The 25,062-nt window shown below is 34.3% G+C and overlaps 2 protein-coding genes across 7 annotated transcripts in view; one reads left to right on the forward strand and one right to left on the reverse strand.

Annotated features, from left to right (window-relative positions):
• LOC145685602 (uncharacterized) overlaps positions 1–8,430 on the reverse strand; it is a 52,636-nt gene extending 44,206 nt beyond the window's left edge. For 2 of the 4 annotated variants that reach the window (XR_014131460.1, XM_081757992.1), the window contains exons 1-2: positions 8,104–8,429; positions 2,489–3,155 (exon numbers count right to left, since the gene is read on the reverse strand). Coding sequence is in view for 3 of the 4 variants with exons in the window: in XM_081757992.1 (XP_081614118.1) it covers positions 2,489–3,079 (591 nt within the window). In the remaining variant the exon portion in view is untranslated. Of the gene's footprint in view, positions 1–2,488; positions 3,156–8,012 lie in introns of all 4 variants that reach the window. The other 2 variants (XM_081758002.1, XM_081757997.1) reach the window with 2 other exon arrangements.
• Positions 8,431–8,697: 267 nt separating this feature from the next.
• Positions 8,698–25,062, forward strand: part of Trf2 (TATA box binding protein-related factor 2) — a 31,078-nt gene continuing 14,713 nt past the window's right edge. Inside the window, exons 1-3 of one of the 3 annotated variants that reach the window (XM_081758007.1) lie at positions 8,698–8,757; positions 22,191–22,442; positions 24,718–24,968. In XM_081758007.1, the coding sequence (XP_081614133.1) occupies positions 8,713–8,757; positions 22,191–22,442; positions 24,718–24,968 (548 nt within the window). In that variant the 5' untranslated portion in view covers positions 8,698–8,712. Of the gene's footprint in view, positions 8,758–9,154; positions 9,340–18,466; positions 18,589–22,190; positions 22,443–24,717; positions 24,969–25,062 lie in introns of those variants that run through there. The other 2 variants (XM_081758010.1, XM_081758018.1) reach the window with 2 other exon arrangements.

Below are 25,062 nucleotides of genomic sequence, written 5' to 3' on the forward strand. Positions count from 1 at the left end.
TCTCGGATTTTAAACTAAGCTGACTTTTCTTATACAACAGACCAACTTTCATTAAACTACTGCTGTTTTGAATATGTTAGTAAGTGTCCTGTCTGTTGCACTAATGTGGAATCTAGAAAATACCAAAGTTCAGGGAATGGAGAAAATTTTATTTTCCTTAAGTTTAATATATGTAACTATGTTGGTCATCTTTGGTTTAACTGATCAACTGAAAGCAAACATCTATCCCAATTTGCCACTCTCATCTGTGATTTAAATGTAATTTCAACATTTTAATTACTGATAAAGCGCTATGGTATATATATATATTTCTTCTTTTATCCTACTTGTAATGATAGATGCAGATCAAAGTCTCAGTTGAAGAAAACGCTCGGAACATCTTAGTGAAACATCAACGATGGCCCTTACCAGCTGACGCATACCTTACAAAATTATTTGCTAAAATATACACTAAATTCTTCGCCAGCGTTATAGGATACAGATTAGTTACCAAGAAAATGAGATACGCAAATAACATTTCGTTAAAACGATACTACTGGAAGTATTTACGGTTTTTGTACACAGGAAAGGTTCGGCGCCGAGTCTACATCCCACAACTGGCCTAGAACATTCTACCATTTACTCATTTTACCTCTCTTGTTCAGAGGTCCAATCTTTCCAAAACGTAGCCCAGGTTAAACCGAACATTATTTTTACAGGTTAACCCTTTCAGGCGAAGTGGTATCAGGCTGAAACCATCAACTTCGCCTTCTGACTGTGTCTTGCTAAACATTAGTTTTAGCTTGCAACTGCTCGTGTTGCCGTCCACAGCTATCCTCTACCCTTAATTAATTAATTAATTAATTAATTAAAAAAAAAAAAAAAAAGCGGCGACTGCTCACAGTGACGTGAATTGAGGCTGCGTAGTCACGGTTATCGCGCTGCATGCTGCAAATATTTTTTTATGTATGTGTATTCACATTTTTTCTTGTACTTGATTTATTTTGTTGCGGAATGTGTAAGGATAGGAGACAGCTCGTGGAATCTTCGTTTGATAATTTCCTGTGCGTTCTGAATGTTAACAAATAATGGTGTTCCAACCTGAAATCACTGTGCAACAAATATCTAAACATTGTATTGTCACTACGGCGAAATTATTTAATTTTTGTATCGTTATTAGAACTTTTAATTCCAAGCTTTCATATACATAAATTTAAAATTTGTACATTGTACTTGTCCATTATTGGCTTCAATATTATTTAAAAATGTATAACAATTAAAATAATTATATATACCATAATAATTATATATATATATAATTATATATATAATTATTCAAAGATCAAAAGGAGGAAAAAGAACGGGTCAGCTTTACGGTTGTCAGACAAAATGGAAATATGTGATCACAACTCTTTCTAGGAAGTGTCTTTAATAAAGAAGAGTTTTATGCACGGGATACCAGATTTTATTCCGGGAGGAGAATTAGCCTTGAACAGAAACTCGAACAATAGTTAGAATTCCACCTGGATTAGTAGGTTCCGCCTCATATAACCTCAATAATACATAAATTCCAATCAATTGAAAATGAAATCTCAGTTTTACGTCCCACTTTCATGCCGGCTAGGCTAAATGAGACGGTGATAGTGAGAAATGAATGCAACGGTGGAATGAATAAAGTGGGAGAAAACGGGAGAACCCGAGAAACTCTACGAACACTGTGTTTGTCCACCACAAAGTCCACTTGGCACGAGCTGGGATCGAAAAAGCTCCAATCAAACAACCGGCTGTGCAAAGAAGGCCAGTTTAAACAGAAGATACTGTATTTATCATACTATGGATAAATATGGAATTAAGGCACTGCATGGTCGCATGCACAGATATAAGTGTTTGAGTTTTTCTGACATAGAAGAGACAGGAGGAATACGAACCGCCATACTGAAAGCATGAATACATTATGTAGAATCTGGAGAATTAAAATTAAAGTCGAAAATTGAGCAGCTTTTGCATTTGGATATTTGGTATTGACTGAAAACGAAAGGGAGAACGTTTGAAGGGGTCTACTGCTCGTAAGTTGGATACTAGGTGGGGTGGCAATAAGGTGGTATAGAAAAAGCAAGGTCTGTAGTTTTTTTTTTTTTTTTTTTTTTTTTTTTTAAATGCGTAATATGGTATTGTGGCGAGAAGACTTGGAGTGGATAATTTTCAGGTGTTTTTATCTGTTTGTATTACTATTATTTTGCACGACCCACTTGCTTGTTGACAAAAGTTGGGTAAATATCCTCGAATGAATGACCTAGTGTAAAATTACACATTGCGTATAGTTTGGGTTTCATACAGTGAGTACTCTAATATCAGAAAATTGTTCTCAGTACAGTACAACGAAGTGTACCACTGATATTATATAACAAATGGAGAAACAAAGAAAAAACTTAAACGTGCAATAATTGCTATTTCGGGCTGAAAGTATATAATGAACAAAATCATTTACATTGAACCAAAAAATTAGTACCTGAACTTGTCCATCTTCCCAGAAAGATGTATCTTCTTTCCAACCATCATCTGCAGTTGTCTTTGAATCGTCAGTCCGATGGTCTTGTTGATTTTGTTGTTCTGTGTCTCGCGTTTTCACTGGAGCCCCTTTCGGCAAAGGCGGCGCATCTTCACTTGGCAACGGAACATCACATAACCTAAATTCAGGGACTTCCACTTTCCCTACATCGTAAGAATTAGACAGTTCTTTCTTCTTTTCAGAGTGTTGTTTTTCTTCACTGTTTTCTTTACCTTCTTTGTGCTTTTGATCTGAACTGTCTCGCCTCCTTGATGCACGTTCGTCCTGTTTTGATTTCTTCTTTTCTGAACCAGAGTCATCAGAATCTCTATCTGTTGACTTCCTCTTTGGTCTTTCGGACGACTTGGAATGCTTGTGAGTATGTTTGTGACTTTTGCTAGAGGAACTACTACTTTGTTTATGATCAGTGGATGACTTTCGCTCCGAGGAGGATTTCGGCTCGGGTATTTTTTCTTCTTCTGGTTTATCATCTGATACCTTTGTCTTTTCTTTACTTTTATCAATTCTGCCACTCCTTCGCCTCATACTCATTCACCTTGTTATCAGCTAATTCAATACAAACTACTATTTCTTGCCTGTATTTCACAAATAAAGCTTTCTATCTGGGCTGAAAAAAAAGAAAGAATAAAAAGACTGTATACAATTTATGCTCTATTGAAATTGATTTAGAAAATAAAATAAAAAAAAAAAAAAACTGTGAGTTCACTATTTCTATGAAATGAACATATCTAACACATTGCCACAAATGATTTATTACCATACACAACGTTAATAAATATGAACATATGTTGCTAACTGATCCTGTAGGATGCAAATTCAATATTAACAAAAGTTAGTTACACCAAAACACACAGAATTATCCAAGGTATACGTTTCGACAAACGAATTTATTGCCTTCCTCAGCACGAATTCTTTCAGAAACCTAACATATCTGTAATTGTCAACTATCTTCAGAATATGATTACTTTTCTTAATTCTAGTATTTCTCCATAAAATTACAATTAAATCTATATACATATACCACTCTTCATAAGCACTAATTGGTACTGGGTCATTCCACGTTAAATCAACGCAAATAAGTTCACTTTTGAGATTCACAAGTAATTCTAATAAAATTTACAGGTGTGGCTCTGTCCATGAAATGATACAATAAATAAAAAAATAATAATAATAATAAAAAGTTTTCAAAGATCCCTTAGTCACTCAGTTTTATTTGTATAGACTCCGTAAAACGAAGTCGAAAAGAAAAAAGAAGCAAAAAGTAAGGTTCGCGAATGCACAATGTTTTTTTCTCACTCCTGGGCTAGAGGATTCAACTTGGTTATATTTCAAAGCTTTTGGAATAGGGTTTCATATGATGTGTCATTTGGCAGGTTTTGTGACAAAAAGTAACTGATTTGTGAGAGTGAGAAAATAAGTCTGATAATGCCTAAAAAAAAAAAAAAAAAAAAAAAAAAAAAAAAAAAAAAAAAAAAAAAAAAGATTTCATTTCTCTTAAGATGAATGGAAAACGAGAGCATGTTCACAACAAAATAATTCTGTGTAATTTTCGTAAAGCTTTTGCACTGTTTAAATAGATATCCTATGCTTAAAATAGGATTTTCCAAACTTTCTGAACTCAGGCTTAAGTACTGTGCTTTTGTGGGTGCAAGTGGAACACACAGTGTTTGTGTATGTACAATGCACCAAAACGCAAAACCAATCAATCAAACAAACTAAAAACCAAGACCCTTGAGACATTAGTCAAACCTACTGAAGAATATGTATAAAACCCCTTCCGAAACTACTTCAACTCTAATTTCTTGCTACTCAACAGTTTAGTTACCTTGTCCATCTAAAGCAATCTCTGAAAGAAAGTGAACATCTTGCAATCTGCGACTTCACTGAGAACTATTCATTCATTCTTCAGGATGCAGTCCAAGGTTCCCACTGAATAATTCACGGACAACAATCCATTCTTTTACAATCTTTTTTAAAGACCCAACAACAAACATAATGATGCATACTTGTCTTGTCTCATCATTTCTGACTTCCTCACAACGACACTAGTAGTGCATCTTTTCCAGAAATGCCTCACAGGTTTCATGCAGCCTCATTTCATAACAAAACAATCTATTGCTACAATGATGCTGCTGCTTCTCAGTACAAAAAGAGGCTCATTTTTCTTAGTCTCGTATCATGAATCACACTTTGGGATCAAAACATTGGCATTTTTGCCACATGGCAAAAATTTATGCGATAGTGCGAGTGGGATTGTTAAAACCCTTGGAGGTAGAGTCAGTCTTCAAATGACCTACGATGACCATATCATGTCTCCAGGGCAGTTGTACAGTATGTCTGGGCCAATGTAGACATTGAGTCAATACATTTCCAGTACAGTACAACTGAAAAGCATAAAGAAGACGAGGCTTTGAAAAACTGGACAATGGCAGCAAGAAGTATACAAGGTATTCAGAGACACTACTCTTTTGTTCCACTGAACACGAATAACGTGCAAGTGAGGGAATTTTCATGTATTAACAACACAAGAGTAGAAAGCACAACAACTTTTGAGTGATCTTGAATTCACAGAAATGGTTGGGTTCTTGATTTGCAGATTGATCACTCATGGTTAGTGTGTTGTTTTTTTGACTCAAATAAGGAAAATTAGACAGTGAGGATAGTTTTTATTACATTCACATCGACCTTCGCCTTTCTTCCGCTATCCAGATTTTGAGGATGTATTCATTGTACCTATGAATCATGTTATTTCAAAAACATATCCTAGGGTAAATCCAACAGGAAGAGTCTACAACTTTTCAAAGCAAGAAGTGAACAATGCTCACCAGAAGTTGTAAAAGGAAATGTGTAATTCTTCTGTAAATATCTTCGGAGGTAATACAAATTACAATTAAGTGGTGAGTAGGAAAACTTTATTACCGTATATTATTTCACCATGATCCCGTTGAAATCCCATTATGAAATGTTCATCACATGTAAACAGAGCAAATACATACTGTCAAATAAAAGTTAATTACGGCTTCATAACCAAAGCCACGCAAAAATAAATAGATACATGGAGATTGGGGGTATCAAAAGAATATGCAATTTTTTTTTCAGCGAAATTCTCGTTTATGCGCATATTGACCGTTGCTCCCCATGAACACATCCCCGGACAGGTCCTCCAGTTTTGCTCTACCCTGACTCGGTTAGATAGAATTCAATCTTTTTTAGTGGTTACTTAGGCTTGGACATTTATTCTGTTAAGCCCCGCCAGCTAATGAATGAAACTACCTTATCAAAAATTATAAATCGACTGGCGAAGGCAATGCCAGTCTTGGTTGGTAGGTTACGTTGCTGTTAGTTCACCGCATTATCCTAATTTAGGGTGGCACAGTCACATTCATAAAATTATCCTCTCCTAGCATGAGCACTCTTACTTAAAATGTTTAAGGTAGGTGTTGCATTACTGGGTGCAGATTGTTCTTGGGAGGGCTAAGTAAAAAACAAAAACGAATACCCACCAACTTGCGCCAGATGGTCACTAAAAAGCACGAATGCTATCTACCAGAGTCAGTGCAAGAATGCACCAGGGGAGCTGAGTGTTAGTGAGGGAGCGCGTTCATCAGCGACGTTAGGTATATGCATAAACTAGGATAATTGAGAAACACAATTCATATGGCATAAAAACACATGCCTTGCGATCACTTTGTACACTCCTTTCTTATAGTACTTTGCTTCATCATGTCTTCCTTATGAAGCAAAATACAACACCTTTTCCACTGACAATCGAACACGCTCGAAAAAAATGTTCCCTTTGTTAATGCTTTCGGGAAGGTTCTAGAACCATGGTCTGTACACATCGGTGAAGGTGGTTTAGTAGCTAAATTCATTCCTTTCTTTATCAAAGCTCAATACTCAATTCTTATGCCGAGGGAGCGATAGCGAGAGAAGACGGACTAGTACCCAGGTTGATTACTTTCTTTATAACAACTTAAAGCATTTGAACCAATGTTCGAGAACCTTGGCCTTCTTTTTCGGAATAAGATTTCAAGTAATTTTTATGTCTCCTTATTTTCACATCTTTCCTACACTTAGCGCGTCCTTACATACATTAATTTGTATCGTCAGCACAAGTTCAGCAATTTAACTGTACAAAAAACACGCATTATACCCTGGCCGGTGAACGATGATTCCTGACAGCTTTGCACGAGGCCACGGCGAGCAAGCAGAAGACAGCAGATCAACCAACCTTAGGCTCAGAATCTGTCGCGTCTCCATGGTAACCACCGCACATTGCCAAACTTTCACTCACTCACTGCCATCCTCAACGAGAAAGCAAACGATTCTCCCCTTGCGCGAGAAGCACATGGCAACACCGCACTTCCCAGTCGTCCTCGCGAGCTTAGCTGTCAGAAACCATCGTTTGCCGGCCAGGGTATAGTGACATTAGCCATTTTCTCAATACTTCCTCAACATTGAGGTAACCTTCCACCGTAATGTTCGCCAAAACAAAATAGATCCGTCAGCATTTTTTACCAATATTCATAAATTAATTCAGTAAGAGTGCATTGTGAGCAGAATACGTGAATTTGGGTATATTTTTAGGTTCTCCCACAATTTTGCAAATATAAGATCTCAAGTGTTACTTCATATAACTGAGCGAGCGAAGGGGAACGTTCTGCAGGGCTCGTTTTAGTATTAGTTCCTATAAATGTTGTGATCAAAGTGCACTTTTGCCATGGTAATTTGTAAGCCTACAATACAGCTTCTGTACACCGTGTAGAAACACAACGCTGTAGTAGTTACCTACAAGTCAGGTTACATGGTCGTTATTTTTGTATAATTTTATAAAACTCAAACACGATATGTCACAACCTTGAGATATACGCGCCATTTCCATACTGCCTTTCCCGCCACTAAATCACAAGAAATGTACTTCTTCGACAAGCAGTCCCTCCGGCTTCACATATAGTGCACATCAAAAACCATCAAGAACAACCACTTTCTTAACTTCAACTATTCCCCTCACCTGACTTTCATTCACTCTTCGTGACGAACCAAAATAAATTCTCCAATTCACCCGGTGAAGTTCCTAAAATTGGTCCGGCGATACAACACTTAACCCGTTTTCAGCACTGTAGTTTCTATGGGATACGTAAAGACGCTAAATTTATACGTAAAACATTAAGATAGTAAAAGTGAATTTCCTGATGAAATAGGTGGATTTATCATTAATGCCAGTATGCATACCTAAAATAGGATAGCAATCCAAGTACTAGTTAGAGCAGTGATTCGTATGTGAAACTATAGTTGCTCCCTCTCTAGATGATTGTGCCTTGCACTAATGTAGTAAAATAACGGTACGAACTTCCGTTAAAATTGCAGTTTAAAATAATAATAATAAAACATGTGGGATACAGTCATATGAATTCCATAAAGCACTATACTTTGTCTTAATGTTACTTCAACAAGAAATACTGACCTAAATGCTTCCTGCTTGCTTCGATCGATACACGTATGATTAATAAAAAGGACATACATCAATGCATGCACAAGTCACTAACTTCACTTACGCTAGTTCTTTTAGTTTTTAAAATCTTCCTTCCATTACACTATTTTTATCGTATTATCTTCTGTGGCGCTAATTGCGAACGCCATGTTGACCACGGCTAGTCATTCTTCAAAGATCTGTTTTAATAGTTCAGAAATTCCACTGTAGCTAACACACAATGGTCTGAGTTTTAGTTCAAATATAATTTCATAAATTTTCAACGCATGTTTACATTTAAACCAAAGCTGTTTCTTTTTTTAAAATATTTTTTTCGGCATATGAAGCACATTTCACACGTAACTTCCTGCCTCCAGCGGGCCAGCCTACAGGTCACACTACAAATAACAGACTATGAGTTCGAGTTACTTACTCTTTATTTATAAAGAAATATTGTAACTTTCATGACTGTTGTTTCACAAATTCAGCATTGTGTAGCTAGAGTGAACAGATGAAAGTGATGAGTATCAATGAACCTAAGAACAATCTAGATACTTGAAACATTGTAGAGAAAGTATACTACAGTAACACGCTTTAGAGACGAAATCAGTTCTTGCAATTTCTAAATTCAATGATTGGAATCAATAATTGATTGTTCAGCTTGGTCAAATTGGTCTGAGAAGTTAGAGAACTTATGCTATGTATCATACTATATGTACTGCTGTTCCCTTTTTATACTGTAATTAAATTTTAAATTTGTTGACACAAGTTCATACTTAAATAGAACTAATCAATAAGAGACAATTGATGGGTGTATATCTAGTTTTGGTCTAAGAAAAATTAATTTCTTGATTAAGAAAAAAAAAACACTGTTTACTTCCGTACAAATATATATGATTAGTTTAGGAATCAATTTCACAAAGAAGCAAAAATGAATATTTAATATTTGAAAACATCATTATCTATTTAATAATAACATTAAAAGTTCATTTTCTGCGACAATGTTGGCCAGTATTAATTGCACAAATTTATTATACAAAACTTTAATTTTGTTCTTATTTCTAGATTTTAATCCAGTTCCATTTCCAGGAAAATTTTTCATACGTATGTGATATTGTATTTAGGAAGCCATTACGTGATAAGTCTAGAATGTAGGATGGTCGATAAGTGTACCAATCAAATAAATCGTTACAAAGCACTGCAGGGAAGCGAATTAGTGAATACAATGGCTGGAGCAGTGTATGCGGAGAGCAGACTCCCGTAATGTCTGACCAATTTTAGCAGTGATTTATGAGCTTTTAGTAAGAATTGATCATTAAGTGTAAGTAAATCTCGTGGTTTTGAAAGGCAAATACACAATAAAGTATTTTTTGCTTGTAACTGAGATATACTTTGTAGATATTGTTACAGTACAGAAGTTCGGGATGAAGGATGGCGTTGCATGGGAACTTTTGGCTGGGATGAGAACCTTCAAAACTGAGGAACATTATTGTACTCAATGAATAAAATGTTATATTTGAGCTTTGCAAACCACGGTAATAGGTTGGAGTCTGTAAGAACCCTGGTTGCTTCAGTGTATAGAATGAGTTTTCTTTCAGTCTATTGTGTATGTGTGTGTATTTCAGGGTTAATGTGCATGTTAATCTTTTTTGTGAATTGATATAAAGATGCATATAGCCATAAAGGTAATATAGAATGTGAACATATAACCTATTATCTTTGGAGCTATAGCTTAGTGCTTTTTAGAAAATTCTGGAGTATTTAAAAGGATATCTAGATCCAAGTTAGGATCGTGTATGTATACATTAGAGAAAAATTCAAGTAAACTTGATCAAAACTTCGTGAAACTCTCGCAACACATCAGTTAAGTCTCTTCTAAATTTTTGATAAAGTATTTGCCTATTGCAGGTAACCAGCCTATCAGTCTAACGTAAAAATTATCAATATACCGAAACTACAATAGATGAGACCGAGGTAGTATTACGAAACACCTATAAAGTAAAATTTAGATGGACCCATTATTTGTTCTTGCACTCTTGCTCTTAAACGATGGAAAACTTATTCTCGATGGACTGTTAGTAAAGTTTATTGTCAATCGTCAGTTTATAAATGTATTTTGATATAATGGCACACTCTTCTAGAACTTACCGTGGCGATGCACGAAGATGCAGAAGCAGGTACAAATACCCTATTAACTGATGTGAGAATTGTGTGGTTTGCCAAACGTTTAGACCAAATGCGGAGTATATTTTGCAACTGTGAGTCATGTTTATAGGTTAGTTTAACTAGTTTTTAGCATTTTTCTGGGGGAAGGCCCCCCTATATAGATTTGTAGCTAGGTTGGTTCCTTTCTGTGCCAAAGGTTAATATTTAATTCACATAGTATTGCTGAGCGAGCGTTAGCGAGTGAAGGCGGGTTAGAGCCCCGCAAGGCACGTTTTTTTCTGTCTATTCGAGCAAAATATGATGGGAATCCTGTGTTCGAGAACCTTCCCTTGTTCTGACTTACATCTAAGGAACAAATCCCCAAATGCTAGAGCAGTGACATGAATCGCCAGTATAGTTCCTCAAGATAGGCATTCATTTTCTCCTTATTAACCCAAGCACAGCCATGTGATGATCGACTTCATAATATATGTTCATTACGAAGCTTTCAGGTACACCAATTGATTGAATATCATTTTCCATTACCGAGGCAAGGAGTTAAATTCCAAAGCTGGTTGTCCGTTTGTGGCAAAATTTTGAAAATTTACCGGGGCGAAATTGATAATTTGCTCGTTTGTGTGCTTGATATGTAACGAGATCCAAAGTTGTATTTATTACTAAACTTTTAATAGGCGCTTATAAACATGAAACTAATTTGCAAGCGGAGGGAACTACTTTGCGCAAGGTTACGGCATGGTAAATACATTATTAAAAGTCGTACGTCTGTTACGCACGGATTCGCCCATAAGGTAGCTAATAACTAAAGTGTACAAAGTGAAGTGAAGTATCTGAAACAGGGATGCAAATAACCACTCGCTCGGGGCGATTGGTTCATCGGTGCGGGCGAGTACTTAATATCATACCGAGGGTGAGTAAATGATTTCTGTTGTGAGATGTGAGCTAGTAGCTTATTCCTTGGGCAAGTAAAATTTAGTTGCTTATTTGCATCCCTGATCTGAAGTCAATGTACTAGCCATGACGATCAAATATTGATATGTCCAAGTTAAAGGATCCACAAAATTGTGAAACTTACGTTAATAATATGTTCTGTTACTTTGGAACAGAAATACACAAGCAATATAACATTCCGGGAAAATACATATAACGTGTTAAGTAATATAATTCAACACGTAAGGTAAGTTCTTTTATGTGTATACTCACCTTTGCTGACGCGCCTGCTCCCTACGGACGCATCCACTCGCTTTCGCTCGGGCCCCCTGCCACGTTTCTGTCCTGACTCGGTTAGAAAGTGTTCATGCTTAATATATTAGCGGAATTGTAACTTTTTTTTCGAAAAAGAAAGGGAAGGGAGGTTGGTTGGAAACCAGGCAGATGACCAAGTTCGGAATAAATGTCAAGGCAAGTGTGCAGTGCGGACTTTAGAATGGAGGTTTTAGCTGACACACAGCTCGCTGTCCCTCGTGCACCTTTTGTATATGCACTACATAGCTTTGCTTCCGGTTTTATTTTCCAGTTAATGGGGTCCAGATTTATTTTCGAAATAAAGATAAAATTTTGCTTGTTTCTCTTAATATCAGGTTAAGTTAGGTCACGTCAGATTAGGGTTAACTACTTGCATATTTGTATTCATATTCCATTATGCGCGCTTCCGGTAAATACTATGGTCTGTATAGCATTTTGCATTTCTGCAACGTGTAAAAATCCTGAAAATTCTTTTTTTTTTTTTTTTTGTCTTTTTTATATACTTCTGGACCCGTTCAACTAAACAACCCCACATCTTTAATAACCATGTTTATTAATGTAAGCACACTACACAAAAAATTAGTTATCTACTATCTATAACTTATCTAATAACATGTAACACGTTTTGGCTTGGAAAGAGGGTATTTAAAACGTATTCCATAAAAAGAATATATCATGAGATTTTCGTGTTCAGAAACTTTATACAATCTCCGTATTATAAACACGCGTAAATGGCCGCTGTTTCCAGCATTTTAGAAAATTCTGCTTCTGAGGGGAAGGGGGCAATTTCTGTTATTCTCCATATATAAAAATAACAACGACAACGTCTGTTTAATCACGGGGGTAAAACGGGTGAACTATTCAGAATGAATTTTTGAGCATAGCTAGTATTTGACTCGAGCGGGATTTTATCTTGCCAGTTTCACCAAAATGCATACCCTAAGAGGTCAGGGGTTTAAAATTCATATGTTGGGAGTCCTTCAGGGTAGGTACTCATGGAACTCTGTATGTACAATCCTTGATAGTTAAGGTGTGTTCCAAGGTTCTCGAAAATTCTGTCTCTAAAGGAAGAACATTCCTGAATATATTTTAATTTTCTGTTTAGTATTCATAAAATGGCGAAAGTGAGGACACGGTTGAACTGTTAAAATAAATTTTTAAACATGCCTTGGGTTGATCTGATTATATATCATTAGCTTGGATTGAAGTACATGTTGTAATGGGAGAGGGTAGATTTTTTGCAAACAAAAATGGCAGCACCATGTAAAAGCATTGTTTGAAGATAGATAGCACGTGGGTCGAGGTGAGTTTGTCTTCTCATTTCGATTCAAATATGCATTCGGAGGGGATGGAAAAGAGGATTAACATATAATTTTTATATATTGGCCATAAACTTATTCTTTTCATGCAAAGAATGGCCATTTCATCTAACTGTTACAGAAAGAAAAATAAAAAATTATATTTGAAAAGAAAAGAAAAAAGGCATTCTTAATTGGAAACACCTTAGGGTTTTATATTATAAAGTTATTTTCCTTATACTGAGTTCAGATAACTTCAAATTAAATATTTACATTCATATACATTCAATTAATGTTGATATGCAAGTTTACATTGAACAGTTCTACAATTTTAAAGCGAAACATACTGGTATGCAAAATAAGAAAACCTCCGATGAAAGTAGTATTAAAAAAAATGGACACAATTTATATATATGTATAAAGAAAACTTTTAAGAAAGATATATACTCATTGTGCGAAGCAATATAACATTTTTGCAGTTTGGAACGTGGTAATATATTCTATACTTCATTAGATACAACTTGTCCTCTCTGACAGTTGCTTTGCTCTGTTTTTTCCTTCTTACATGTGGTCATAATAATCAGCCAAGAAGAACTGTTTCTATGTAACGATCCTCATGTAAAAATATTTTTAAAAAATATAAATTATTGACATTACCTAGTTTATATATATATCGCACAATTATGTATGTAATCGAGCACAAGGATTTATTTACTTTAGCTAATACGATTCACTCATACAATACTAGGCAGAATTGTAATATGTATATTATCCAACAGAATTATGCAAATTTTAGCAAAACTGTGTATATAATTTGTATAAAATTATATAACAAATTACCAACAAAGTATAAGGACATTAACGAAAAACGGATATTCAGAAATACTCTGTTAGAATTATTGTTAGAAAAAAGCTATTACTCTGTGGAAACTTATCTTACTGATAATATATAGAGAATGTAAATCATATCTGACAACTGTAATGCTTAATTGAGGATTGTCCTCATTTGTAAGCTATGAACAGGCAAATAAATATGAATATGAATATGAATATGGCAACTATGTGAATTAAATATTAAAGTTTGGTACAGAAAGGAACATACCAAGCTACTAACCTATATGGGGAGGGGGAGACCTGTGTTCTAGAATCTTCCCGGATGTTGCAGTATTGCAGTAGTTTGCATTCTATAGTGCATGAGGTGAAAGACCGAAAGATTTGTGAAGGATTGGACAAAATACTTCCGTTTACCTGCAAAAGAAAGAAGTGAATAGGTATAATCTCTTAGTGATAAGTCAGAGTGGCAACAAACCTCGAAAATTGGGAAACCTCTTTTATTTGTCAACTTCAGACTTAAAAACTTATCTGTGTTTTCCACTAACGATGTGTGTAGTTTTTCACATGCTCCTTTGCTTTCACTTGTGCAGTAGAATATTACTTTGGTGAATCATCCACAAAATGCATTTCCAATGGGTAAATTCATATTCGATGTACGCATAATTACAACTTTGTTTTCTTTTTCGCTCCCACTAGTTTCGATTTTATCACAGTTTCCTGTCTTGCATTAATTGAGAGAAATTTATATCACACAAATGAAAGGATCTTGGGATATGGTTAGTCGTATTTGAGCTTTTGTGTTTTCATTGTAATGAAATTTGATTCGGAGAGAGGTTTATTTCTGAAGTGCGCATGAGTTTACGATAATAGCTGATAAAGTTGCACATTATCGTGTGTATTGGATCGATATTCAGCAGGGTGGATTGATTTAAATCAGTCTGATTTAAATCGCGATATAAATCAAGATTTAAATCACTTGATTTTTTTAATAAAAATCGTTGATTTAAATCTAATTCCAAAATAAATTAATTTAAAGTGAGAATAAGTAAAATCCGGTTTCTGTTCTGTTATTTCGATTATAGAAGTTAATAATCATAATACAATGAGACTCAAATGTACGGTATAGTATGAAAACAGGTGTCATGCAGAGGATGATTAGGGAAAATCCCGTTTTGAACAGGTAATGGAGCAATCCTACTTTCTTCTTTTCGTAACATTGGGTTTCGGTTTTAAAATCGTTAACTATTCCAATGGGGAAATCACCATCGACATTTAAGATGAAAATTCTTTTTTGTGCGTGTATGTTTGTTTGTTCACGGATAATAGGGCGTATTTAGAAAAGTCCTATCTTTTTTTTTTTTTTTTTTTTTATATATAACTTTAGGCGAAATTTATGTATTTCATGCCGCAAGCTAGTTCTGAGTTTTTAAAAATAGGCCCCTGCCAAATATCAGTAACTTTTGTGATAAAAAGTGTCATTTTGATAAACGTTGCTGTACTTTTTTCCTTAATGCTTAATCTTTTAAATTATATTACCTATTTTTATGTGATAGGATAGTCTTCATTATTCAATTAAAAAAGTACCAATAAGGCTTTTTACTTCGTTTTCCTCAAGACCTAAGATATTTTTTGTTATGCGTATTATTATTTTTTGGCGGGTTACATTTTGCATTCAGAAAACTGAAATTTTGCACACTCGTTCAGTGCACCTCTTAATAATTTTCAGATATTTTCAGATCTCTGCGTGGAAACAGCGAGGTCCAGAGGGGCAAAAACCTTTTTTAAAAAAAGGATATTTTTAACAAAAAATAGCTTTTTTCGTGATTTTCCCGTCTCAGATGAAGACATATGATGGTACCGTTTGAAAGGCTGTTCTATTCTGAAGAAAATGATGTATGTACTATGCTCCTAGGATAAATAGGGATGTCTCAGGAAACTGTTACCTGAGAGCCTGTTTTATACGGGAATCTGGGGAATATTATTTTTCGCGGGCTTACTTTTGCACCTACAAGATTGAAATTTTGCACATTTACTCAGTGCACCCCTCAGTATTTTCCAGATTTGTTTCAGATCTCTGCCTTAAAACAGAGGGAGGGGTCCGCAGAGGTAAAAATTTAAAATATATATATATATATATATATATTAACGGAAAAATCGTTTTTTTCGTGATTTACTCGCCCCAGATACATGATAGAGACATTTGAAGGGTACCGTTTGAAAATTTGTTTTATTCTGAGGGGAATAATGTACAAATCATGATCCTAGGATAAATAGGGATGTCTGAGGAAATTTTTATATTACATCCGGGTCATCTGGGTTATTGTGGGGATGTTCTTAGCTCATTGTTAAATAGTTTCCTCACCCTTACTACTCAAGATAGAAGCTTGAAATTTTGTACACACGTTTAGTATACCCCTTAGTATTTCCCAGTTGATTTTGAGATCTGTGCGTTAACACATGAAAATCCAGAGGGGATCAAAATTTAAAAAAAAAAAAGTTAAAAAAATGCCGATTACTCTCAAAATTTTCCGCTTCAGGGTCATGATAGGGAAATGTGAATGTTACCGTTTCAAAAGCTGTTCTGTTCTAAAGAGAGTGATGTATGTTCCATGATCCTAGGATAAATAGGGATGATGCTGTAGCTGCTTGACTGAAAGTCTATAATTTACCTTTAAAAAGAGCCATAATTTAAAAGGGTTAAGAAACATTGTTTGGGATTGATATAGGTTAACGATTGGGGATAATTCAAATTCAACCCCAATACTTTCACTTAAATGGCATAATTAGCATTTAATACTAATTCCTAATGCTTTTTCTTCAGTTCGCGACTTGTATTATACGAGGAGAAAGATTTGATTTAAATCAAAAAAATCGATTTAAATCAAAAAAATCATCAAAAATTATTTAAAAAAAAAAATCATGATTTTTTTCCACCCTGATATTCAGTGTATAGCCAGATTAATTTCATTGGACTCTTGATCCTTAAATATGAGATATGTCTGTGAATACCAAAGTGTACTTTGTACTTATAATGCAATAGTTATTGCTATACATGTATGGTATATATTTAATCATTACGTGTGTAATGATTAAATTATGATGATTTGTCTCATAGATATAGAAAAAATGTTGATTCTTATGTCAAAATTACGATGAAATTAAAAATAATGGAGTAATTTGTGAACAGTGTGGTATATGAGTTCAAATAAATTTTCGACCTCTCTCTTTTTTAGTTGGGAGACACGGTGGCTCAGTGGTAGAGCGTTCACTTCCGGTGCTTGGGGTCCCTGGTTCGATCCCAGCTCGCGCCGTGTGGACTTTGTGGTGGACAAATCGGATTTTCTCGGGGTTCTCCCGTTTCCTCCAACTTTCTTCATTACACCATTTCACTCATCTCTCATCATCGCTGTCTCCTTTAGCCTAACCAGCATACCCGTGGGACGTAAAACTTAAGATTTTATTTCATTTTCTCGTTTTTAGTAATTTTTTGGACCAAATTTCTGTATGTTCTTTCATTGCCAATACAAAATGTTCAGTGTTTTATAAAGCCATAATTTTTCAGACAAGACGTGTTTAAAAAAAAAAAAAAAAGTAACTGATTCAGCTTTTGAGAAAGGGACACGAAAACTAAGTTGACTGATTTAAATTCGGATGATTAAAAGAAAAAGTCAATGATTAAATCAAATCTGTTTTGCTTAAAACAAATAAAATACTGTATTTCTGACCGTTCTTGGACACTAATCAAGTATCAATCTCAAACTTACAACTTAATCCTTACCATGTGATGTGATGATAGGATGCTAATAATGCAAGTTTAAACAAAATATTTTTTCTCACTTTTTTTAAGCTATTAGTCCATGAATTTTTGATAATGTACTTAATTTTATATTGTACAGTAGACTTGTGGATAAACTTGGAATCCATATTACACCCTAATTCTTAGTTCAGAATTTTACATTACAGTTAAGTTCATTATATATTATCTTCCTTTCGTCCAGTCAAAGTTGACATCTCGACAGATGTGAATTACTCCATTAATGGCTAACTCATTTCTTGATTTATTGAATACGTGTGAAAAACACCTTGAAGAAAATATATTATAAATATCTGACAATTCCTGATTTTGCTTTTATCCTAATATCGCTTTATAAAGAAACCAAATTAAGAGGAGGAGTAACGTTTAATTTTTGTTCCTTTTTTAAAAAAATCAAGTATAGAGATTTAAATGAAAAACACTTCTTTTTTATGGTGAATTTTGCAACCCTGATGTACAGTGACGATAATAGGTGTTGCTAATAGCGCAATCGCCAGCTTGTATGAACGAAGTCCTTCAGTAGTTGCGTAAATATGGTATGAAGTTTTAGGTGCCTGATGGGCAAACTCAAAGAATTAAATTAAAATAAATCTGTTAGATGTAAACAATTAGAGCTTATAATTAAACAAGATTTTAACGTACAGTGTACAGCGGGCTGTGAAGCTTCGGGCGGAACAATTAGTTTTGTGTAATATGTATCCTATAGCGTCTATAAGTAAAGTCTTGCGGAGCTTTTTTTCTCTGTATGAAAATAAATGTGATTTTTTTAGAATTTTGGGAGGAAAGTGACAGTATAGTAGACAAACAATAATCTTGAGCAAATTAGGGATGTAAATTTATCAAAAAATAACACAGAAAGGGAACTTTTCAATTCAGCTCATTCAAATAATAATAATAACAATAACAGTAATGAAAATTAAACTGTCACCAAAGAATGTAAAAGTATGGAGCTGATACATGCTATTCAATGAATTGTAAATAGCAGCTGACCAATTATATCGATATTTCATGTGAATTTCTTTGATCGGAATCAACAAAGCGTCTTACCTAACAATGCGTCTTGTTTTGTTTTAATCTCAATTCTGTTTCAATGGAAACTTCATTCTTCTTCGGTTGGGAAAAGAAATCGGGGGAAAAATGTTAAATCCATCGTGCTGCTATTTACATCCATCTGACGACTTGGTGTATGCAGAAAACTAAACTTTAACCTTAGAACGTAAGTATATATAAATGATAAAACTGTAAGATATAGGAAGTTAAGATAAGGAAACGAAATCAGGGTTCATACTAGAGATGGCCAAAATTGGTTCCTGAAATACCCCGGTTCGGGTAATGATGGATCCGGAATCCAACTTTCGGTTCTGAGACCAAGTACTTAAGTCTTAGTTCTGGAACTGGATACCTGATTCTGTATTCTGTATTTTAATACCCGTTGTCCGGATCCAAATATATACTGCATCGGAACTTGATTTACGCGATATATATATATATATACCCTGTTTTAAAAAGAATATACTGTACGTATTACGAAGAATTATTTTATCCAAACTATGGATCGCTGCGCCTCGGCTCGGCTATTGGAGAAATGAATACATAGTCTAGTTTATATTAATAGCCGCTAGATGTCAGTTGTCTTCTGTTTTGCTTAGTAACCGTCATATGTTTAAAATGGCTACTCCGCAGCAAAAATCATTTTGTGTTCTCGAGATTGCGAAGTGCAATTCCGTGATTACAGTGCAAAGACGTTTCAGGTTGAGGTACCAAATTGATCCTCCGAATGGGTGGAACATTCGCAGATGGTATCAACAGTTTGTAGATACAGGATATGTATGTAAAGGAAAGAGCCCTGGCCGCTCTAGTGTTCCTGAAGAAAATGTTGCACGAATTCAAACTGCTTTCCAACGTAGTTCTTCCAAATCTACTCGTCGTGCCAGTCAGGAGTTACAAGTGCCGACAACTACAATTTGGCGTGTTTTGAGACGTCGGTTGGTTATAAAGCGATACAAGTTACTAACTGAAGATTAAAATTCTACTGGCCTCCTCATGATGATATTCAGGAAGTGAATGTGTTTATCTTTTATGGTCCTGTAATTTTATTAGGAAATGATCCGTTCATTGTTAAAAGAGAAGAACTTGTAAATATTAAGAGACTTTGTTATGTTAAAAAGAGAAAATGTTTGGTTGAAAAAGTTTTGGTCTAGGCCTGTTCTCTGACTTAGGGCTTAAAGTTTCATTCCATTGTTGTGGAAAGTATTCACGCAGGCTATTTTTCATTTTGGTATAGCCTATTTAATTTTGTATAGCCTACTATGTAAGAAGTCACTGTAGCATAGAGTTGTTTTACGATGTAGACCCTATCTTTTTAATAAAAAAGGTTTATATGAGTACAATGTGTTAATTTTATTATTCCAAAATGTTCAGAATGAGTGAAAAACTCTGCAGATTATGAAAGGTTGTAATTTGTATAGTTTGTAATTAAAAGCATTCAACTTTGAAGTATAACTTTTACTAACCTTAATTTTCACATGGCAATTGACAGAAAAGTAGCCAGAATAAAAACATGTAAAAAGGTAAGACAATAGAATACATCTTAGGCATATCGCTTATAATCCCAGTTTAATAGCAGGCATAGCATGAAAGAAATCTGAGCAGCGTCTCATATTACCCCATAAGGGGTAATAAGAGACAACAATTTAAAAACAAGATTTTTTTTCCGCATTTTCCTATACATTGGGAAGATATAAAATGATTTTCTATTGTGTTGTCCAGTAACAAAGTACATATACACTGAGAATCAGGAATGTGACTTGAAACTGTTAACATTTTAAATTACTTCTCTTTCCATAATAAGAGATTTGATTTGAGAGGAAATTTGTAGAAAATGTAGGAAATCTCAAATCTCTTATTATGGAAAAAGAGGAAAGTTGTTAGAAATTACCGGTAGTAGTTTTCGATTTTATTTATTTATTTTTTAATCGCACCATCCGATTGAGCTTTACACTGGTAAAGCATCCTATTTTAAATGAAAAAGCAACGTTGCCCGTTCACCAGTTTGTTACCATGGCCTCAGATTTCTGATACGCCTGGTATTTTGTTCTTTCAATTTTTTTCCTTGTGTTATACATGAATTAATTTTTGTTTTAATTGATTAGTGCTTCTATTTTTTGTATTCTTATCGACCAGCCTGTCTCATTAGTTTTTCTTTTTTCTACTTTTAGAGATAACACTATTACATGATTACAGACTTCATTTTTACGCAACTTTTACATGTGTGAAGTTAAAGGTCTCTCTCTTTCCTCTTGTTATTCTAGTAAAAGCTGCTTGTTGTTTTAATTCTTTAATTGACCCTGTGTATTTTATCCGTCAATTTTTATTATGTATATTTTAGATTCATACAGGGTGTCTATCACGCATGAAAGTCACGAAAAAGTCACGAAATCAGAAAACGGTCATGAAAGTCACGAAATTTAGCTTTTGGGTCACGATTTTTTAAACTGCAAATGTAAGTACAGATTGAAAACATTTGTTCTATAAAACGTCAAAATTCACCACCAAAAATGTCTATGGTCGGCTTTAGACGCTACCAAATCGCAAGCAAAATAAGTTTGTATCGCATGGATGAAAATTCGGCCTAATTCGCACCCAAATTCGCTCTTGAAAATGTTAGAAAATTTTATGATTTGGTAAAGAAAAGGTCATGAAAAAGTCACGAAATTTCATTTTCGAATTTTAATAGACACCCTGTACGAAAGGAAGGTGGGGAAAATTGTAGGAAATTCACTTAAGTGCAAAAATAAACTTGAGACCCTGATGCTGGCCACAGGAAAATTTATGAACGTAATCTATTGGTCCCACTATTAAAAAGTTAAAGAAACAAAAAGTAACAAACGTTTTTATTTTATACTATCACATGATCTTGCATTCCCAACCTGACGCTTCACAGACACTTTCTTATTCTTTATTTTTTCTTTCATTACGTGTTCCTTCCCTTATCTATTTGAAGCGTTGGTACACTTTTTAGTACGTTATTATGTTTCACTAATTTGTGCATAGTAATTTAGATTTTGTATATGTTTTAATGAGCTGTTAAGCTGACTATTTTAAATGAACCTGAAGTTCCTTGGATTAGTAATACGATTATATTAGTTTTTAAGTTTCAAAATAAGAAAATGCCAGCCATTAAGCCTTTTATTTCAGTATCTGTAATACTCCAGTTTTTGTTTACTTATTAGTATTTTCTTTTCTCTAAGGCAACTCAAATATCCAGTCTCTTGTCTATTACGAAGTAGTTGTACTTTAATCAGTTTGCGTGTGCTGACACATTGATGACGACTTGTAAAAATTGCTGAATTGGACACGTGATACGTTCCCCGTCCACATGTGGAAGTAAAATAACCTCACTTTATCAAACTAACGAACTAGCTCCTTAAACTACGATGTACAGTTAACAGTAATATTAATTAGTAAGCCAGAGGTAGGCAGGAACTTTCACTCACGTGATTCTAATTCAGGAATTTTGGAAGTCATTGAGAAAGACGCACACTGAAGTTGAAAAAAATACAACTACTTCATAGTACAAGGTAAGACTGGATATTTGAGATTTGCATAATGTATCCTGTACTATTTATCAATAGTTATCCCAGTAAGGTATTTTGTTACTTGACTATTCTTTTGATTCCTGGATTTGTTGATGCTACAAAAATTGTGAAGTATCAAAAACACTTTATTAACAGGAGCCCTATTCATAATTATTATAAATGATTTTTCAAAGATAGCAAAATATATTTAATGTATTACCATTTCTGTATCTTTATGTAGGGTATTGGCAATAACATGGCTACAGTTGTCCAAGAGAATGGACTGAATTCTCTAGCCAATGGAAATTTGAATCATGTCGACCATTCTGGCGTAGGTGATGAAGTAAAGGAAGAGCCGGCAGAGGAAGCCGATGCTCCAGAAATAGACATTGTGATTAACAATGTTGTCTGCAGTTTTAGTGTCAGATGCCACTTAAACCTGCGACAAATAGCTTTAAGTGGGGCCAATGTCGAGTACCGAAGAGAAAATGGGGTAAGTTATAGCAGTGCACAATAATGCACTGTTTTGTCAATACTTGAAGAGCCAGACTTATTAATAAATATTATAAGTGAAAGTATACAATTGACTCATGCTGTTAATTTTGAAACCAAAGTGTTTACCTTAATCAGGATGTCTATCGGTCATGAAAGTCACGAAATCAGAAAACGGTCATGAAAGTCAAGAAATTTAGCTTTTGGGTCACGATTTTTTTAATTTGTACAAATGTAAATGCAGATTGGAAAATTTTGTTCTATAAAACGTCAAAATTCACCACCAGAAATGTCTATGGCCGACTTTAGACGCTATCAATTCGCAAGCAAACCACGCTTCTATCGCATGAATGAAAATTCGGCCAAATTCGCTCTTGGGAGTGTTATGAAATTTTACGATTTGGTAAAGATAAGGTCACGAAATTTCATTTTGGAATTTTAGTAGACACCCTGTTAATGCGTATTCTATAGGCTGGTAAATATGTAAAGTTATTCCCCTAGGTAAATATTAGATAAATATTGTAGTTACCACAGTTTTCATGTCCTTGTTCTGTGCCCATCGAAACAATATTGGCATAGATTAGGAATAACGACGAATTAAGGTAAGCACTTTCATTAATAAGTACATTAAATTTGTGAATAGTTTAACCTTAAACAGACAGCTTTCTCATGTATTTCTGATTTGTTAACAAGAGTTAATTCACAATTTATTTTTTGATAGAGGTTTATGGATTCAATTAATTAATCAATGAGTAAAAAATTGACATGAACAGTATGGAACACATTTCAACTGATCAACAAAGTTACTAACGCATAAGTGAATGAACATGAGCTGGGTAAATCCATGTCAGGTAATCCAATGCATGTTGCTCGACAATATTTAAAAAATCTGATTTGATGTGCAGTTACCTTACCATGTCGTTAGTTCGAAACAACCATTATTTTAAGTTTAGGGAGTTTAAGTTTCGAGTTTCAGCTATATTTGTTTTCGAAGATGAGCCATTTGGTGGTGGTGTAAGGCGTTACCGAATCTCAAGTGTCTCCGTAATTGTTCTGTCGATGTGGCGCAAAAACTAAAATGGTCAGCAACAGGTTTGGCAAAAAAACATGGTTTTTATTGAAAAAAACAAAAATCCCGTTTTTTTTAGTTTAAACAAGTTTTTTTTTTTGTTTTTTTTTTTTTGTTTTTGTTTAAATAATTTGCTCTATGTATTTATATCACGTATGGAGAGAAATAAGTTTGTTTTGCTTTGATGTTATTATGCAACTACCAGGTTATGCTCAAAAGGGGTTACATAATCTTAAAGCGGAATCCAAACCGCTTCTCGGCTTACATCCAAGAGAAATCATCCTCTATTTGAACTCGAAATCGGGACTAATTGGCCACAAATGCTATACGTCTGCTGACTCACTCACGAAGGACCCTGATAAAAATACGTTGTATTGATCTTTACATGCTTGTTAATGTAATTGTCAAAAGTAATTTCAGAAGGACAAAAAGATAAATAGTTGCACAAATGAAACCATTATACAGAATTACATGTGGACAATTTCAAAATACTGCAGTGTACACAAGAACTAATTTAGTCCAAGTTAGTTCACTACGACATTTATTAGTCCAAGTTAAAGAAATACGACTTAATTTGCATATCAGTAAGAAAAGGAATAAAGATATGAATTATTTGAGTCCACTTTGGCTCTGACCTATTTATACATAAATAGATACCAAATATACTTTTGATTTCCATAAATGCCTTTCGTGGGGTTTGTATGACCTCCTCCCCCCCAAAAATGTGCGGCATTTCAATGTATTTTGTCAATAGTAAACATGATTAAAACGAAACAATATTTAGATTTTTTCTTTGATTACAGTTGCATAACAATAATAACAAACTATAAAAAAATCACAAAAGAAATATTCATAAACTCATACAAAAAAGCTTGAGTAATGAATGGGGAATTTAGGTCTGCATAATACGAACAATACACGAGAGTGAAACGTGTGATAACCACAAATGTGTATTCATCAAGATTTTACCAACATATATTTATTTATTTATTTATTTATTTTTAAGCTGGTTTAAACCAGCCAACCCTGGTCAGCAGGTTATAAGCTACAAGAATATGTATTAGCCATTGTCGTCCATAAAATCTAGCAGGGTGAAAAGTAGGTTTGAAAAAGGTCACTACTATATATATATATATATATATATATATATATATATATAAAATGTGTCTTAGTTATAATTGTATATTTTCCTTTATTTCCTTTCTAGATGGTTACGATGAAGTTACGGAAGCCCCTAACTACAGCCTCCATTTGGTCTTCGGGAAAAGTGACCTGCACAGGGGCAACAAGTGAAGATGAGGCGAGGATAGCAGCACGACGATTTGCTAGGAGCCTACAAAAACTAGGATTTAACGTTCGATTTAATAATTTCCGTGTAGTTAACGTCCTGGGAACATGTTCGATGCCTTTCGCCATTAAAATTACTCCATTTTCTTTGCGATATAGGGAAAATGCTAGGTAACTATTGTCATTATATATGTATGAATTTTGATGTATAAAATATTTACAATAATAATATAACTAACTAACTTCCAATATGCCATAATACTTA

The sequence above is a fragment of the Thermobia domestica genome, chromosome 1 (assembly GCF_964235325.1).
Source record: "Thermobia domestica chromosome 1, izTheDome1.hap1.1, whole genome shotgun sequence".
In the NCBI taxonomy this organism is placed as follows: domain Eukaryota; kingdom Metazoa; phylum Arthropoda; class Insecta; order Zygentoma; family Lepismatidae; genus Thermobia; species Thermobia domestica.